General features: G+C 32.2%; 1 protein-coding gene across 5 annotated transcripts in view; it reads left to right on the forward strand.

The window, feature by feature from the left end:
- Nucleotides 1-469: 469 nt before the first annotated feature.
- The window catches only part of LOC127730761 (argininosuccinate synthase-like), a 35,834-nt gene continuing 15,984 nt past the window's right edge, over nucleotides 470-20,319 (forward strand). The window contains exons 1-5 of one of the 5 annotated variants that reach the window (XM_052239304.1): nucleotides 470-695; nucleotides 14,842-14,962; nucleotides 16,431-16,499; nucleotides 18,798-18,922; nucleotides 19,200-19,320. In XM_052239304.1, the coding sequence (XP_052095264.1) occupies nucleotides 673-695; nucleotides 14,842-14,962; nucleotides 16,431-16,499; nucleotides 18,798-18,922; nucleotides 19,200-19,320 (459 nt within the window). In that variant the 5' untranslated portion in view covers nucleotides 470-672. Of the gene's footprint in view, nucleotides 850-10,256; nucleotides 10,357-14,841; nucleotides 14,963-16,430; nucleotides 16,500-18,797; nucleotides 18,923-19,199; nucleotides 19,321-20,319 lie in introns of those variants that run through there. The other 4 variants (XM_052239307.1, XM_052239306.1, XM_052239308.1 and 1 more) reach the window with 4 other exon arrangements.

Raw genomic sequence — 20,319 nt, forward strand, 5'->3', positions numbered from 1 at the left:
TTGAGTTATTTTTGAAAATTAAATAAAATTTTCAAATGTTGACGCATTTTAAATTTGTATCCATATTTGGTTTCTATTTATAACTCTTTCTTTCGTTTTCATATTTCTCTTTAATTTTATGTTGCTAGTTATTATTTCTTAAAACCTTAATTAATAGCATTTGGATTAAAATTTCTGATGTCACATTCTACTATAAAAAAGTAATCATCATAAACAAATGGCGGAAATAAAGTGTTTTCATTTCGAATGTTCCGATAGGGCATTGTTTTCAACTAAGTAAAATAAGACAGATTTTGAAAAAAAATTCCTTTCAAAATATTGATTTGAAGGTAATTGTCCTTGTCATTTCACTCGTTGAGTTCAAATTTTAGTACATTAAGGCATAATTTGTCAAATTTAAAGACTTTTCATTCATCTGTATAGCTCTATAAGCTCTCCTTTGATTAACTTCAGTCCGAACCTCAAATATCGAATTTCGATTTCGAACTCCAAACGTCAATTATTGAATCTCGCATGAGGAATTTGGAATCTCGAATGGTCTGTTCATGCTTTTCAATAGCCCTTAACACTGGCATATATATGTCAGCTTTAGAAATTATAATTCATTACCATAAATAGAAATAGAAATAGCGTAGACAGAAATAATTATCACCAGAAGTCCACTTTACTAGGATGACGGATATTACATGTGACAGGTGGTAACTATTTTATTACATGTGTGCAAATAACGAAGAATTGGATTTTAATGTAAATATAAGCAGTAAGTTTTACTGATTCGTGTGGGTCATTGATTAGTCGACAAAATTACATCCTGCATTCATATCTAGTGGTTTTCGTCGAATAAGGTAGGTCGGTGAATTTGTTATCATAATTATTCTCTTTCTATGATTAGTTTTATTTCTATGTCGTTTAAATTTTAGCGTCGTGTAAGAACATAAAGGATAAGAGAATGTTAAAAAGAAGTTAATGGGACAGCAGACAATAATACTACGTTAAACAGTCAAACATATTCAACTAGAGTCGTATATATCTTTGTAAATATTTAACAAAAATTTAAATGTACATCCAATGTTAAATATTTTCTACGAGGCTGGAGATCAAAATGGACATTTCTGTGGGAGTTCCTTGTCTTGAAATGTATAAATAAAACTGTTTTTTAAAGTAAGTCTGTTCGTATTTGTACGGTCGTTTTCCAGTGTTTTTTGCATGGCTTCCGTTCGAACGTGTCTTATTTATAGTTCTGATTCTAACCGCAATAAACCTCTAACGCTCGGTATTAAGATATTTCCAAAAATGTCCTTGAATGAGAATCATATTAATTTTGAATTAATTGTTTCATGTCATGCCCTTATGCTCGATTACACATGGGCAGGCATTATATTTGGAAATATCTTAATACCGAGCGTTAGAGGTTTATTGCGGTTAGAATCAGACCTATAAATAAGACACGTTCAAACGGAAGCCATGCAATTGAGCATAAGGGCATGACATGAAACAATTAATTCTAAATTAATATGATATTCATTCAAGGACATTTTTAGCATTACATACAAACCTTACAAATGTAAATATGTTACAAATTCAAAGTTGGTCAGCTATAATTTGTTGATGAAAGGAGGTACCGTTACAATGTAGAAATTAAAAAAAATATAAGAAAAAATATGATTGTTTGGCCAAGTGTAGGTAAAATATTATGGGAGACTACAGAACTGTGAGCTACAGAGGACAAGAACCATATGCGGCAAAACGGCATGGCTTTGTAAAGTATTATGAGAGACAACCAGAACTGTGAACCACAGAGGACAAAAGTCAGTGACAACAATACGACATGACTCTGTAAAGTATCATGAGAGACTACCAGAACTGTGAACCACAGAGGACAAAAGTCAATGACAACAATACGACATGACTCTGTAAAGTATCATGAGAGACTACCAGAACTGTGAACCACAGAGGACAAAAGTCAATGACAACAATACGACATGACTCTGTAAAGTATCATGAGAGACTACCAGAACTGTGAACCACAGAGGACAAAAGTCAATGACAACAATACGACATAGCTTTGTGAAGTAAATGAGAGACTACCAGAAATAACTTATTTATGAATACCAGTCGGGATTCTTACCAATAATTTCAACTGCTAATCAGTTGATAGAAATTTACAATTGTTTTGTTATTCACTAGAGAAAAGGGAGATTAATTTCTTGTGATTTTTCGAAGGCGTTTGATAAGGTTTGACATAATGGACTATAACACGAACTAAAATTCTATGGAATTCATAATAACTTACATAGTTTTCTGAATGAAAAAAGGGAAGTAATCAAAAAATCCTGTTCTTCTCCGATCTCTTTTTAAGCAGGTACACCAAAATGTCGGTCAAAGGACCTCTTCTTTCTTATCTTCTATAAAAACGATATTGCCGAGAATCTCATATTACTAACTAGTCAGACACTTTGACACTTCTTTCAGCTATTCTAGTGATGATAAATCGCAAATACAAACTGAAATTAATCGACAACGACCGAAATATAATGGGTAAATGGTGAAAAAGATGGTTCATGTCATATCATCCACATAATGCTTTCTCGAATTATGAATTTCATGTTTTATGGGCAAAATATTCCAGTCACCGATTACCACGAACAACTTTGAGTTACGCTTAGTAACGATGCAAAAATGAAACATACCGAAATACATAATTACACATCCACGTATGCAAATATATAGACTTAGCAGGTCAAACTTAGAAAATTAAACTTATCATGTTTCATTTAAACGATCATTTTTGAATATGCCAGTAAAATATGGGCCAACTGTGGAATTCGTATTAATAACAAACTAAAAAAATTAAAACTTAAAGCTGCAAGAATTCTTACTGGCTTACCAATATTTACAAATACAAGAAATATCTATAAAGATATTGGGTGGGAATCTCCTCAAGACCGTAGCAGAAGAGCTAATGTTGTACGAACCTAAAAGTTGAAACGCTCCTAATTATATATGCGATTTGATTCCGCCACAAAGTACTACTACACATTCTGTAAGAAATGATGACACTTTTATGTTACCTTTCTGTAGACTTCCGACACTTTTATGTTACCTTTCTGTAGACTTCCGACACTTTTATGTTACCTTTCTGTAGACTTCCGACACTTTTATGTTACCTTTCTGTAGACTTCCGACACTTTTATGTTACCTTTCTGTAGACTTCCGACACTTTTATGTTACCTTTCTGTAGACTTCCGATATGCAGTGACTCATTTAACCCATCAACTATTAGGTTATGGAATATCAGAATCGTTATCTAAGTTTAAAAATAAACTAAAACCGTGCTCTTGGGTAGAAAATAAGACGTTGCATAGTTACTATGCCTTTGGTCCAAGAAACCTCAATATCATTTTAACGCATTTAAATGTTAAACTTCATAATGACGCGCATTTAAAGTGAATTTAGTATCAGATCCGTTTTGTCGCAATGGGTTTCCCCTTGAAGATTAGATTTCTTCGTTAAAAGTCCTCTTTGTATACATTTACGTCATGTTCTTATGAATAGTCTTAACTGGTTACCAGATGACCTTGTATTGGAACTAGAAAATATAGCATCCGGTTGTAGCAAGCTGACAAATAAGCAATATGAAGATATTCTTATAAATGTCTTTGTCTGTATTAAATATGCCAAAAGTTTCCTCGTTTAATCATTACTGTGTAAAATCTTAATGTTGTAAAAAAAAACCCACACACACATGTATATATTTTCCACTCCTTTTTCTTCATAGCTTTCCTTTCTCAACCTTGTTTTTTAAACTACAAGTGGTTAAGTTAAATTATGTCATAGTGAATTTAAATATTTGCAAAGCTATGCAATTCTGTTATTCATATTGTATCTTAGGAGACGACGTTCTAGTTTTCTTATGTCTTGTCCTTTTTGTGATATTTTTAAAATAAAATGTGTTTAAACAAAAATAAAGAAAAAATCTAATTTTTATTTTGACAATCAAGACTCGCTTTCAAAGATTTGAAAAGTATTGTATGGTACATGCACATGAGTAACAGCAAAGACGGTTATAAAATCACTATATATAGATAACAGGTTAGAAATAAGGCCTCTCAGATGAGAGATACCCCTTTCATGAAAGATACTCGAATGATAATTTTCAAGAGCTAAAATTGTATTTAATTAGGACTTACCATTGTGATTGATTGATTGATTGTTGGTTGCTTAACATCCAGTGGTTAGCCATGTTTAAAAATCGCACTAACTCATAAAAGGACTTAATCTTACATCATATATACGTCCTTGCTCATGACAAAAACACGCCTATGCAATTCATTTTTTTTAAATGTTAAATAGAATCAAATTGCGTTAGTCTATAATAGCTATTTCCAACACATCTCTACTGTCGCTTTTTTTAAATACATGATAAGCAAAGTGTAATTCGTTTAGTGATACTCATAATGATGTTACTCCTATTTTTCTAACTATTTGGAAATTGAATACAATGTGGAAATGAGATACAGAAAGTAATAAAGGAATCAACTTTAAAGATTTGATAAGCATATCTTTGTTTATTTATATTTTGAATTAACTAGCACCTAAATTGAAATAATTTTCTGGAGAACACAATACTGCAAAATAATTTAGAAATTGTTTCCTAAATTTCTATTGGAAATAGACCATTAATTGATTTGCAGATAATTACTCGTAGCTTGAGTTCAAATGATGCAAAACTTTTAAGCTAATCATTACTATGAAGATAATTTTGATAACATTTTTTTAAAGCAAACATATCTTAATAATAATGGAGATACAACAGTATAACATTGTTTTTTCTGAACTTCCGGTGCTTAATGTTGAATTAGCTATATTATATTTTAATGGAAAGTGTGGAGATATAACGTAGACATATCTTATTATAGTTGTATAGGGAGATATATCCTTGCACCTGGATCTCAAATGTATAACTATCTCCATTTTTATCAAAAGTGGACATAAGATATTATAAGACTCGCTCACAAGACGAATTTACCTCTGCTGTGAATAAAATCAGTTTTAAGCACAATTTAATGTAAACTTATCAAAGTATCAGTTCAAGTTGAATCGTTTATTAAACACACATCTTTATATCAAGCTGGTATCCATTCTTGGGGTAAAAACCAATTCATGTTGTCAGCCATTTTTTTTTCGAAATTTGTTCAGATAAGTCTTGAAAGTCATAGGAAAATAGTACACAGGTTTGAAATAACACATTTTTCAAAGGTTATATAGTGATGTACGTCCATCAGATTTGTGTGAGGTTTGATTTTGTGTCTTTAGATAGACCCAGCAGACAATATCGGTATACCGTTTTGATCAATATTTTAACTAAAAGAAAATAAATTTAAAAGACAAAAGCAGAGAAGATATTGCAGTCTACGTTTTAAATGTATCATGTACTATGAATGTTTTTTAAATTATGTACACCTGATGAGGCGGATTGATGCGATGACAATTTGAAAATTACTTACTTTTCTTTTTTTTCCTCATTAGTTTTTTCGTCGGGCAAAGCAGTCTTTATTTTTCAACGACTAACGTGAGGGTACCCAAATTGCACTTATTTTGACATTTTTTTCACCTACGTTTTTTTTAAGATGCAGACAAAAGTCCATTCTGTGTTTATTTTAAGATGTATACTTATTCACTTATAGTTCCACCAATTTTGAATCCGTATGGACACATAGAAAAATGGGTTTAAACCTACCTCCAAAAGATCCATGATTCTGTAATGAGGAGTACCCAAGTTGCATCCATGTTTACATTCACATCTGTAAAAATCGAATAACTGATGTTTAGTTTTATTTCTTCAAATATTTAGAACAATTTGACAATTAATCCATGCTTACTATTCATTTTTTGAGAAATGGATGTCTGTAACATATTTTAATTGCTCATTTTTAAAAGTTGACTTTTTGTGGACGTTGCAAATATACGTTTCCGTAGATTTTACTATTTGGAGTGAAGATTTCATCTATTGATATATATATTGTGAGTGTTTTGCGTATATTTAGATATATTTAGCTGTGTTGAAAGACGTGCATCATGTCAAATCACAAAAATAGAAGTTGTTTAGTCTCTAAGAAAACTTGTAACATTTCCATTGCTATTTTTGCTAAATTTGTGCAATTTGGGTACTCGGTGCAATATGGGTACTGTGACGTTATAGTTCTTGCGCCCTTTGTAACTGGTACCAAAAAAAAAAGATGAAAGAAAACAATGAAAAAATAAACAAGTTGATGCCTTTATTTCCTGATATATAAAATCACAGAAAAGTCCAAGAATAATACGATTTGAAAAGTAGTTTTGTATTTATGTATATATTCACATCTTTGATATAACTTTTTGAACGTGTTGTCCTCAGTAGTTAGAAAGTGTAATCTGATGTGAAACTTACAGAAGGGACAAATATCAAAAAGTTTTGAACCTCGATTTAACTTAAGAAAGGATTTCGGTACAATGTTCTGGATGCATTAACATGTGACGCGAATTACACGTTGTTTGCAGACAATCGTATCCTCATACCAGGGGTATAAAAGAACAAAGTTTCTGTGTCCCCTGCGTCCAAGGCAATATATAAAAACAAAACATTTTGTTTTAACTTTTGAATAAATATCTTACAAAGGGTGTATCATACAGAAAAGAGGGACACACTTCATCCGGGCACCTCTCCTGAAACGGGAAAAAACATCAGAGGTTGTTAATATTCTTTAAATTGGATGAAGGATTGGTGTCAGCTATTTTAAAAATAGACAGACAAACTATCAAACACCAATAAGAAATAGACGCAAAGTAAACTGCAAAAGACTTTTGTGACTTCCAACATTCAAACATTATGGAAAGACTAGAAACCAAAAATAGCAGACCAGTTAAATTGGTTGATTTTAAGGCAGATTTAAAAACATATATGACGAATGGTCGATAGGGCTCCTAGAGTCTCTTGAATGTGCTATTTGTATATTATATCGAAGCTCTCATTATCCGAAGCCAATAAAGGGAACATTGCATGCTCGATGGGTTTCACGGCTGTCCTCTAACAGTTGGGCTAACCAACCAGCTCTCCTTCTAGTGCACATATATTCGCAATCGGATCCTGTGTAATATACCGCGGCATTCAGATACTTCAAAGTGATGTTTTAGTGTTGTAAAAGATACAAAAACCGCTATTCTGCACCAATTTGATTGAATTGGAAAATTCATTTATTGTTTTTAAGAGATCATAAAGAAATACTGGGTCTTTGCTTAGCAAAGAGAAATCAATGAATTGTCTCGAGCAGATTTGTATCCAATGTATTAGCCCATCTGTATATTTAGATAGATAGGCACTAAAACATATCTGACGAATGATCGATACTGTGTACCGAAACAGATCGACACGTATAACCTTGTACAAGTATCATTAAAACATTATAAGGTTCCTCTTTGGGGTAAATAGTTGGATAACATTATGATGAGAAACCATTTTTGTCAAACGAACCCCTCAGTCTCGATTGATTATAGTCGAGTTTGTTTTAGTTATACCTTCATTCATATCTTCCAGACTCGAGTCACTAGTTGTTTAATTTTGTCATTAATCTGTCCAAATGCTCCTTATCATTTGCAAGCCTGTGCTATCTTAAATCTTTTTCTGTACGATTCGTTAAAGCCACATACATTTGTTCAGTTTTAAAAATAGTTTCTTGGAATTAGTGCTTTAAAAAATGATTTTAACAGCGGTACAGCTACCTTCAACTGCACCCGTTAAACGATTAATCTCATTGACCTACCCCACAGTTTGGTATATTTAAATAAAATTTTATCTTAGCATGTAGATTAATATAGATTTTTGCTGTACTGTAACAGTAACGATTTCGCCAGTACTGTAACAGTATTGATTTCTACAGTACTGTACCGGTACTAAGTTTTCAGTTCTGTAACAGTAGTTTTTTTTCAGTAATGGATTCAGTACTGATTTTTTCAGTATTATTTCAGTACTGTTTCTAGACTGATTTATTTCAGTAGTGATTCAATACTTACTTTTGATTGCTGTTCCTTATTGATATTTCATCTTGTTGAAGTCACTCTTTCTGTGAAGTTTTTTTTGTTGGTTCAATATTCCATAATGATAAATGAAATTAAGGAGATGTTGTATGATTGCCAATAAGACAACTATCTACTAGATAGACCATTAAAATGAGGATATGAAGTACTCTTTTGTTAATTCAGTTTCTTATATACACATGTTTATAAATTGAGTGTGGTTTAAAGAATTTGAGTAAATACTCATTGATGTTGCAAAATAAAATAGCATCTGTAGGATTTTTGAAATTACACATCACATTACAGTTCCAGCGAGACTGAGGTACGAACAATGTCAATCTTTTTTGAAAATTGTCTGAATAAGGTTTGTAGAGAATTTGTAATAGAATGGAGAATGGAAACGGAGAATGTGCCAAAGAGACAACAACCTGATCAAAGAGCAGAAAAAACAGCCCAAGGCCACCGATAGCTCAACGCACTAAGAAAACCCCACACTCGGAGGCGGGCTTCGTCTGGCCCCTAAACAATAATGTATACTAGTTCAGCGAAATGGATGGCATACTAAACTCCAAAGCATACAAATGAACCAAAATGTTAAAAAAAGACACACGAGACTAGCAAAGACTAGAGGTTCATGACTTGGGACAGGTGCAAAATATTGCAGAGTTAAGCATGTTTTGTGAGATCTCAACCCTCCCCCTTTTCTTCTAGCCAATGTTGAATAAACAAAAACACAGCAAATCGCACAGTAAATCTCAGTTTAAAGGAAGTAAGAGTTTGATGTTAGAATAGGTAACAGTAGAAAACTACGCAAAATTACAAAGATAAACATAAATTAACAGAGGACTACAAGCAGTTACTGACATGCAGACTGCAATTAAATTGATTGAAAGATTATTTCTCCATCATATGAAAATCAACCACAATCCCTCCCGTTAGCCCGGGGTTTAGTATCATGCCATCATAAATCATACTTTGTATTGTGTATTGTGAATGGTATCTGCATTGAGCGTTACTTAGGTGTGAACAAATCTTCTTTATATCTGCAATCTGTCCTATTAACCTTAACTGCAGAGCATATTTAACTAAAACATACATGCAATTTTGCGTTACAATATATAAGTATCCTGTAAACAGGAAGTTGAAGGAGGGTGAATTTTGAACTGCATTACTCAGTATATATAGCATGTTCACAAGAAGACTGATGACTTTCCGGAAACTCTTGATTTGTAGTTCCTCGGAAAAATGTGATGGATTTGCATATTAGAGACGGACATACAGAGGTAAAACAGTATAAAAATCTAAATACTGATGTCCAACAGACTAATTAATTTCTGAAGGATGTTATTTGGAACATCTATTAACCTTTTTGATCTTTGAACATAAGTGTCCCCCCCAAAAAAAAAGACCTTGTCATACCTTCTCCTTTCATTAAAATGACTTAATCAATTATACTTCACCTTACAAGTTACATGAATTTGTGTTACTTTTTGAAAGATTTTCAATACTAGTACTAACAAAAGCTCCTGTTGAAATTGAGCAGTTACATAATGTGTTTTTTTTCTCTCTCTCAATTTAATGTTTTTAATCACTGTTTTCTTCAGTCTACTTCAATTTCATTTTCACTCCTCTTCTAATGCTTATGATATATATCTTTGACAACTTGTATCTGAAAAGGGAAAAGTGCATAATAACACTGTGCAGATTTCAATGTTATCATTTTTCCAAGTGACTAGTCCAATAATTAGGTCAAATATAGGTCAACCATAACATAATGTGTACAATATACATGCATTGCTTCAGGTATTACGTGAATACAAAGTTCACATTATACATGGAGAAAAATGAATAAAGAATTGAATAATGTATGATTTACCTACTTGAAAACTGTTCTAAAACGAATTTGAGAAGAAATTTAGCACCCTTAGTCTGGATTGGCAAATTTCCATGTTTTCTAGAAGGGCTGCACTCTGACATCCATTAACCAAAGCAAGTTCTAAAAAGGCTTGTCAGACATCAGAGCTATATCGGACTTACTGGTACTATGTTATTTATTTTGATTTTTATAATCTATCCTTGTCAGACAGTCTTTTATGTCATTTATACCTAAGACTTTGTGCTTTTCCAGAACTAGATTAAACTATATGTTTTGTTATGATCATTTTATCAATCTACTATTTAGGATAAGTACTGATTATGGTAAAAAAATAAGGAATATTGAGTTCTACAACAAACCAGTCTCTAAGGACCCTATAGTCGCTCAACTGGTTCACAGCAGCCAGGAATAAAATTGAAATTACGCATGTGAGATAACTTTCTAAATAGAAAATAGTGGAAATTTGAACAATGACAAAACATAACAACTCAATAGTACTAGTCTTTTCAGGTTTTGTCACAACCCGAAGTTTGTGTTAAGTTTTAATTTTAGTGGTGGCCATCTTGGTTGGTAGGCAGTGTCAAGGGGCATAATGATCAAGGAGGACCACAACAGAACTATTCCAGAAGAATTTGGTACTAAATTGGCACTAAACTGTCAGTAACTGCGAGTACTCTCAAATCTGTACTTTGTGTCTTTTATGTTGTTAGGGATGTATAGATACCCTGCCCCGTCCGGTCTGTGTTTTTGTTTGATGTTTTCCTGCTTTGTATCGATCTGATGAGTTTAGCCCTTTTCAACTTATTTTTATGTACATGTAGTTTGTTCTTATGTTGTGCTGTAACACCACTGTCCCCTCGCTCACAAACATGTTTAACCCTGCCACATTCTTTATGTACTTGTCATAAGTCACGAGCCTGTAGTTTAGTTGTTGTCAGTGGTTCATGTCTGTCATATTTGTTTTTCTCAAATTGTTTTGTTATAAATAAGGCTGTTAATTTTTTTTCAATTGAATTGTTTCATATTTTCATGTCGGGGGTCTTTTATAACCGACTTTACGGTATGGGTTTTTTTCTCATTGTTGAAGGGCGTACAGTTGCCTATAATTGCTAACATCCACTTCATCTGAAATTTGGTGGATAGTTGTCTCATTGGCAATCATACAACATCTCATTATTTTTATACAGCAGTTTCAAAATTTTTAAAAAAGCAATTTTTTGCTGAATTTTTAATTATTAGTAACAGTGGCAATTCTTTAGAAAAAATGTAATTATTGGAAAGCTAAAATTACCAAATGGCAATATGCCCCAACAGTGCTTAGGTGCCTGAATATTTTGGGAACCTTCGATGTGAAAGTTAAAGACCTGTACAGAAGGATGTATTAATATGGCACTCATCAGAAAAGATAACATTAATCATGAACAATGCAATCCCGAGTTTCGTACAAGTCATCTGGTATAACCAATCTACATGTAGCAAGAAATATCACATGTGAGACTGAATTGTGCAGGATTAATACAATGTGGTTCCTATGCATAAAAGTTTTAAAAAATATTAAAATTAAAATTAAATTAAAGTTTTAATCATTGCAATTGTCCACAGCAATCATGGTGAATACAGTTGACTTGTACGTTTTTAACGGCACAAGAAACTGTTGATTTTAGACATCGATGTTATAAAAGTATAATAAGTATACATAATCATACACCTGACCTGATCACGCCCATTTACACAAAACCTTATTGGAGAAAAATATTTAATTTAATTCTTTATTTATTTAAAGACAGAATAATTTATATAATTTCTGAATAAATAATATGGTACATGGATCGTGAAAAAGCACAAAATAAATATCATTTACACCAATGTACATGTATAATGCATTCAAATTAAAATACAAGCCACAACGAATCTATGAAAATAGTATAAAAAATTAACCAAAGCGTTCTTTTAAATATACATATAAAAGTAAGAAGATGTGGTATGATTGACAATGATCTCCACCAGAGACCAAATAACATAGAAGTTAACAACCCGATGTCACCGTACGGCCTTCAACAATGAGCAAAACTCATACCGTATAGTCAGCCATAAAAATGGTAATACAATAATTATGGAAACAGTGATTGAATGTGAACTAACATCCTTAAAAACGATACAAACAAAGACGAACTGTATCATTTACTTAAGGTCAACAGTTGGCTATGTCACAGATTTTGGTAAAACTTTGCATACAACTTTAGCTCATTGAATCATAACTATAAATCCCCCAAAAAAATGCATTTATCTCTGTTATTATCTGAAATATCACTGATGGAATTTTCTAAAAATAGGTAAACATTTGTATGGAAACCTCACAAAATTGACGAAAAACGTACTTTAATAATTATGTCTTTAAAGCATCAAATTTCCAGTGTAAAATCCATAGATTTCTCTTACAAAATATATGTTGGCTACAGAAAATTTCATTTTGATGATGTGGATTGATAATAGATTCACCTACCTAAACAGAAGTGAAGAATAGGTGAGCACTAAAAAGTAAGTACTGATTCGATAGGGAAATAAATCAGTCTATGGAACACACTGAAAAAAACCAATACTGTTACAGTACTGCAAAAATCAGTATTGTTACAGTACTGCAAAAATCAGTATTGTTACAGTACTGAAAAACTCCGTATTGTTACAGTACTCAGTACTGTTACAGTAGTAAAAAAAATCGGTACTGCTACAGTACTGAAAAACTCGGTACTGTTACAGTACTGAAAATATCATTACTGTTACAGTACAGCAAACATCAGTATTGTTACAGTACAGAAAAATCAGTACTGTTACAGTACTGCAGAAATCAGTACTGTTACAGTACAACAAAAATAATTACTGTTAAAATACTGAAAAAATCAGTACTGAATTTACCAAAAGTAGAACATTACAATTTTTAATGTAGACGTTAAGTACTGATTTACAAGAGGTAGAAATGTACAAGTATTAGATACAATACAAAGGTAACAAAGAAACAGGCCGGTAACAACCGTTGCCGGATAGTTTTTCTGCACGAGTAGTCAGGTGAAGGTCCGAGGCGATAGCCGAGGACCTTGACCTGACTACAAGTGCAGAAAAACTATACGGCAGTTTGTTTCCGGCCTGTTTTTTGTTACCTTTGTTTTGTATCTGACTTGTACGACGTTTCAAGAAAGTAGTAGTACATTTTGCATTTAGAAGTGGTAGCAAAATTAAACAGATTAGAAACTTAAACGGCCATATACCAGTTAATGTAAGTTACAGTTTAAACAAACTTTTTTTTCACTTCCCTTGAGCCGAGAGTTTTTCCTCAAGAAATTCAAGAATCTAATAACTTTATAAAAAAAAGAACCATGTCAAGTAAAAGATGAATGTCGTACACATTTGAGACTTTTAAAATGCAGCTGCGCAAGTCAAGTAAGTAATGTATGATATGAAAAAGATTTCAGAGGTAAGCAAGCTAACATTTGATTTTTATTTGGGGAAAAACGGAAAAGGTGGGGGGGGGGGGGGGGGTTAAAATAAATTTATCTGAACAGGCTTGATCCTTTTTTTTGTTGAAAAAATGCAGGATGTGCCATTCCATTCCCCTTTAAAAAATACTTAAAATCGTACGTTTGCTCCCAAATATATAAATTCAATATTTAGGAATTCAATATATATGTATTCAATATCAAAATAAATGTATAAAAAGAATGAATTTCCTATTTTATTAGTAAATGAAATGTTATGAAATAATGGATTTTGTCTTGCTATTAGATATATATAGGCATATATTTTGGATTTAAAAAAAAAATTCATGCTGATAGGTTTTTATATGTCTCTAATAGTGTTGATCATGATTAAACACGTGTCACAATATAATCCAATCGCAGCTTACCGTCCAAAATTGGTGACATAAGTTGAATGATTTTCTTCAAGATTTTCTGCCTATTTGAACATGTATTACACGGACACTTTTTATTTATAGGATCAATCGTGCATTGGTGAGTTGATAGGGATTTTATCTTTTGATTAGATTTGATTTTTTTTATATATATTTCCTGTCTTTTTTATTGAAATATGAACGTCGGTACCAGCATTTCTCTACTTTCAGCATTGTCCAGAATACTATTCATGTCCATATATTGAAGAAAATAGTTACTATTCATATCCATATATTCAAGAAAAAAATTACATTTACGGACCGACCATTTAGCTTCAAAAGGGGGTATGTTTTCTTCTGAGTAAGAAATTTATTTAGTTTTTCAACGCTATCATCCAAATATTTTTTTTCAAAATTAGCACTATTATAAACGGTATTCGGAAAATCAGGAATCAGAACATTATTTTGTCATCTGCTTGACCACAATATATTTTTTCTCATAAAATTGGGGATCAGACTATTTTTTTTAGGAAAAAACCATAACCCCCCTTTTGAAGTTAAATGGTCAATCCCTTAGTGTACTGATATGAATAGTAAAATACTGGAATTGTTTGAAAAAAATATAGTTATTGATACCAACGTAAATATTTTAATAAAAAAGACAGGAAATATGTCGGTGAAACAAAGAGTTCAAATCTAATTGAAATTTAAAGTGCCCTTGAACTCACTGATCATGCACGAGTGATTCTATTCATAAAAAGTGTCCGTGTAACAACTAAAAAGTGTCCGTGTATCATCTAAAAAGTGTCCGTGTAACACCCGTTAATGTACTGTTTTTCTATAGCTCTGCTGGGGGCAAAGTCGTACAATAAACATATATATAAATTCTTGGTAGTGTACTAAATAAACTGAACGACGATTTTACACTTGCTAACAAAGAGAACAACGCTCTGCATGGTAATTTTTAAGCTGTACATCCACATTATGTTTTTTTATTTTAAATAAAGAAATAAAATGCTTATCTATTTAGGCAAACCAATAGAATGACAAGTGAAAGCAAGCGTGTTATTTTGGCCTATAGTGGAGGATTGGATACTTCTTGTATACTAGTTTGGCTCATTGAAGAAGGCTACGACGTTATCGCGTTCTGTGTAAGTAGTGTACATTGATACATTTCTATACTTTTCTTCAGGCTTTACACTTTGTTGACATAATAAATTAAACAGATGGAATAACCCTGCATGTACAATAAAATTTGCTGTTTTCCTTTTTTTAATTTGGCGACAACGACACGAATATGGTGTTGTACATTCGTTCCATGCGATTATCATATCTTGTTATACATTATTATTCAAAGACAAATCAAAGGTATATCACTTGATTTAATGCCAACTCCCTCTCATTTAAAGGAACGCAAGGGGTAAAAGTGGCATATTGAATTAAAATGCAGCCTTGATTTTTAACTACAAATCTGTTTGTTTTGTACAGAAGATTAGTGTATGTGGTTATTTCGGTTTCCCAGCCGTACGCGATTAAAGGTGCATTACCCTAACATTTTACATATGTAATTCTTTTCCGATTTTGTTACGTTTTCAATTTGTTTCACCGTGAAAAGTCTATCTTTTTCACAAATTAGATTCGATATGAAATCCATTTAAAAGCTAAGGTTTATGAAAATTTGTTTCAAGTTATGATGGCATCTTATGTATTTTTTTAATCTAGAATGACTTTTTTTTCAAAAAGTGTTGGCAATTAAAGATTATATGCTCTTCAGATAAATTGCCTCGAAATTAGCGGATGTGGATATGTTACTGTTGCATCGTCATGCGCATAGCGCAGACTCATACCTTTACAAGTGTTGTCCTTTTTAAATTTTAGTTCATTTATATGTTTCGGAGTTTAGTGTGGTGTCCATTTTCACTGAACTAGTACACATTTTTGTTTAGGGGCCAGCTGATGCCCGCCTCCGGGTGCGGGATTTTCTCGCTGTATTGAAGACCCATTGGTGGCCTTGGGCTGTTTTCTGCTCTTTGGTCGGGTTGTTGTATCTTTGACACATTCCCCATTTCCATTCTCAGTTTTATTTGTATTACTTGTAGAAATGAAATTTTAACAATCCTAAGAGACAACATAAGGTCTCATGGGTGCCGAGACAACATAAGGTCTAATGGGTTCCGAGACAATACAAGTTCTAATGGGTGCCGAGACAACACAAGGTCTAATGGGTGCCGAGACAATACAATTTATAATGGGTACCAACTGTACACCGTTTTTTACATGTACGAGGCAAAGATCAACAAAGCATTATTAGACAAAAGGAAAATCGGACCGTCTGTAATGTGGAATCTCTTTTGGCTCATTCTTTATTTTTGTGAAAACTCAGACATCACAAGAAATCAACATGTAAATATTGAAAAAAAAAAAAAAAACATGTTAAACAATTTTAATATTAATTTGTCTAGTGATTATCCATAATGTCGCCTTTAGTAACTGAAAGTAACGTAGAGAAAAATCTAGACAAACATCAATGTGCGCATACAGAGCAGAACAACATATTTAAACTTTAAACATTTTAGAAATAAAATGGTGCTAACTAAATGATTTACTTGTATTCTATAGGCAGATGTTGGTCAGGAAGAAGACTTTGAAGCAGCCAAGGAAAAGGCAAAAAAACTTGGAGCAAAAAAGGTACTTATATTTTATTCACTTAACCATTCAAGATTGTACTTCGGATATACAAATAAAATAATGTTTGAATAGTGCTCAATTTTTTTGAATGAGAAAAGAAAAGATATAGATAAAATTGAGAATGGAAATGGGGAATGTGTCAAAGAGACAACAACCCGACCATAGAACAGACAACAGCAGAAGGTCACCAACAGGTCTTCAATGCAGCGAGAAATTCCCGCACCCGGAGGCGTCCTTCAGCTGGCCCCTAAACAAATATATATACTAGTTCAGTGATAATGAACGCCATACTAAACTCCAAATTGTACACAAGAAACTAAAATTAAAAATAATACAAGACTAACAAAGGCTAGAGGCTCCTGACTTGGGACCGGCGCAAAAATGCGACGGGGTTAAACATGTTTATGAGATCTCAACCCTCCCCCTATACCTCTAGCCAATGTAGAAAAGTAAACGCATAACAATACGCACATTAAAATTCAGTTCAAGAGAAGTCCGAGTCTGATGTCAGAAGAGTACGTATATGAGACATACAAATCATTGATTACTAGAACATTATCAATTTCTTAAAGGAAACATGGTTATTTTAGGGCTGTTATTCATCTCAATGGTTGTTGAATGTATCAAATAATGAACCAAGAGTTCATAAGATAAAGACGGTTCTTTAATTCATATTGGATTTTCATTACTGTTTCCTGATTACAGATTTTTATAAGGTGTCAATGGCTGTCGTACAGGAACAATGATCTATTAGTAAATTATTGTATTCTTAATTCATTGCAAATTCAGTGACGTCAATGAGTAAAAGTAAAATAGTACATGTATTGGCCATTGACAAACTTTAACCGATACATATGATAAAGTATCCCTCAAGGTGAAACGATACTAAATTACCATGACAAACTTATGGGGGGAATGTATTGACATTTATCTAGTAGCGTCACTTTGTTCAACTAACTTTTCAAAAGGTTTTAAGATCACCCAAGAAAGATATTCAACAGCAAAAAATTCAATTTCAATATAATTTATTGATCACCTTCTGGGTAAAATTTATATACATTTCGTGATATAAGCAAAAAATAAGAACTAAAATAGGAATCAAATTCAAGGAATGACGTTATGCCTATAATTCCATTAAAAATAAATAACATACGATCTATATATTATCCTAAAATCCTATTCAATGAAAAATCAGTGACAAAAGTAAAGATGATATAAAGATAGTATACTTATATCCTAGTTTAGTAATTAAAAATAAACAAATAGAGTGCAAAATTGAAATTGAATTTCCTTAATATGTTTGCTTTGATAAAGTATTACTGTATAAACCGGATTTAAAATATTCCCTTAGTCATTTAATTTGTACAAGATAAGTGAATTCATATTTCTAAAATAATTCTCCGTATTTTTTATATAAAGTTTTCACAATTGATGATATTGACACCCTTAATTGGAATAAAACCACGAATTCATGGACCCATTGCTTTCTATGTTAAATTCTGCCATATCATGCTTTCATAGCTATTTTGTCTTTATTTTAAACAAAGTTCATGTCAAACATATACATTTTGAACCTTTAATTGCATATAGAGAACACTAGTTGTCGGAGGTTTGATAGAACAAAAACAGGTACTTTTGATCTTAGAAACAGACACAAATCGCCTTTCTATTTCAATTTCATATTTTGTTTTTGTTTTTCAATTTAAACTTTAATTCAACAAAGATTCGACAGTAGTCCCAAGTCCCTAAGCTTTCAATTGTTACAAAAGTACTTAATATCTACAAAGTTTCAGCTATGCGTAGGAACTATTTTGTTTAAAATATGTATACTACTTTCATCTACGTTCTTTCGGACAGGATCCGAATTAAAAGTTCTATACCTTAATGATAAAGTTGTTATTGTAATGATAATTTTGTTTCACATTTTGTCACCCCTTATATAGCTGACTATACGGTACGGGGTTTGCTCATTGTTGAAGGCCGTACGTTGAGCTATATAGTTGTTTACATCCTCATCGTCCTAGGCGTCATCTCCTTATTTTGATATTCTACAAACTCGTAGTTTTACTGCATAAAATGGAGCTAGTAGGACTTTTTTTACTTTAAAGTCTAATTTACAGTAAGGAACGAAAACTATTCACTTTGTCATTTATTTTGACTTTGGATCCATCAGAATCTAGTAGAGGAAAGTGGTTACTGATAATGTTTATAAAAAAATACTCAGAAAAATAAAAAAAAAAAAAAATGATTGTATCATGTTGTATATGCCAACGTTGTAATATGCATTTCCCTTCCTAGATGGTTGTTGCTGATGTCAGCCGTGAATTTGTAACAGATTTTATCTGGCCTGGTATACAAGGCAATGTAACTTATGAAGATCGCTATCTCCTTGGTACCGCTTTAGCTAGACCATGCATTGCAAAGTAAGAATTAATTTCTATATTGTTCTATATTGTTCTGTATCGTTAATAGTTTTTAATTTAGTCTTATTTAATGGATACATTTGCTACAGAAGTATATATCAAACGTTCATGACAATCACGAAAAAGCGTTGGAACACTGAAAAGGTCTTCAGATAAGTGTATCCAGTCATTTCTACGTTACGTTAACATTTGTTCATTTGTTTCTGAAATAAAATTTAAATTTAATTTTATGTACAAAAGAATCAATTGTATTTTCACTCAAATATTTTCACGACAGAGCAATGATTAAGATAGCCAATGAAGAAGGAGCTCAATACATTTCTCATGGTGCAACTGGAAAAGGAAATGATCAAATCCGATTTGAATTAGCAGCTTATGCATTACATCCTTCCATAAAGGTAAATAAACAGCTGCGCCATGAGCGCATGATACGCCCGTCGTCTTGTGTGTGAATTTTTATGCAATAAGCATAAATAGTTTCTGACATACGGGGTGACATGCGAAAACCCCCTTTTTTTACAAAAAACTCAATATCTCTAAAATTAAATTTTGAATCAAAACCAAAAAGTATACAGATCTTAAGATTAATATAACTAAGAAGTGTGTAAAATTTTAAGCAATAATCATAAATCGTTTTTGAGATACGACACGACATGTGAAAAACCCCTCCCCCTTTTTTTTACAAAATACTCAATAACTCAAAAATAAAATTTTGAATCATCACCAAAAAGTATACAAATCTTAAGGTTAATATAACTAAGAAGTGTGTAAAGTTTTAAGCAATAATCATAAATCGTTTTTGAGATACGGCGCGACATGTGAAAAACCCCTCCCCCTTTTTTAACAAAATACTCAATATCTCTAAAATAAAATTTTGAATCATCACCAAAAAGTATACAGATCTTAAGATTAATATAACTAAGAAGTGTGTAAAGTTTTAAGCAATAATCATAAATTGTTTTTTAGATACGGCGCGACATGTGAAAAAAAAACACACACCTGTTTTAGTTACTAAGTCCCGTAACTCAAAAAGTTTTAATCTTATTTTCACCAAAAAGTATACAGATCGTATGACCATAATAAGAAACAACTATGTTAAGTTTCATGAAATTTGGATAAGTCATTCTCAAGTTACGGTGCGACATGTTTACGCCTGACAGACAGACGGACAGACGGACAGGCAGACGGACAGACGGACAGACGGACAGACAGACGGACGGACGCCGGACATTTGTATACCATAATACGTCCCGTCAAAAATTTGACGGGCGTATAAAAATCAAAGGTGTTCAACCCGCACTTGTGTAATATCTTCAGGTCGTAAAATAAATGTCTACCATAATGTCTACATGTACAGTTTATATTTCTTACAACATACAAAAAAGTGTGATTGATGA

Source organism: Mytilus californianus, unplaced genomic scaffold (assembly GCF_021869535.1).
Source record: "Mytilus californianus isolate M0D057914Y unplaced genomic scaffold, xbMytCali1.0.p SCAF_2, whole genome shotgun sequence".
Lineage (NCBI taxonomy): Eukaryota > Metazoa > Mollusca > Bivalvia > Mytilida > Mytilidae > Mytilus > Mytilus californianus.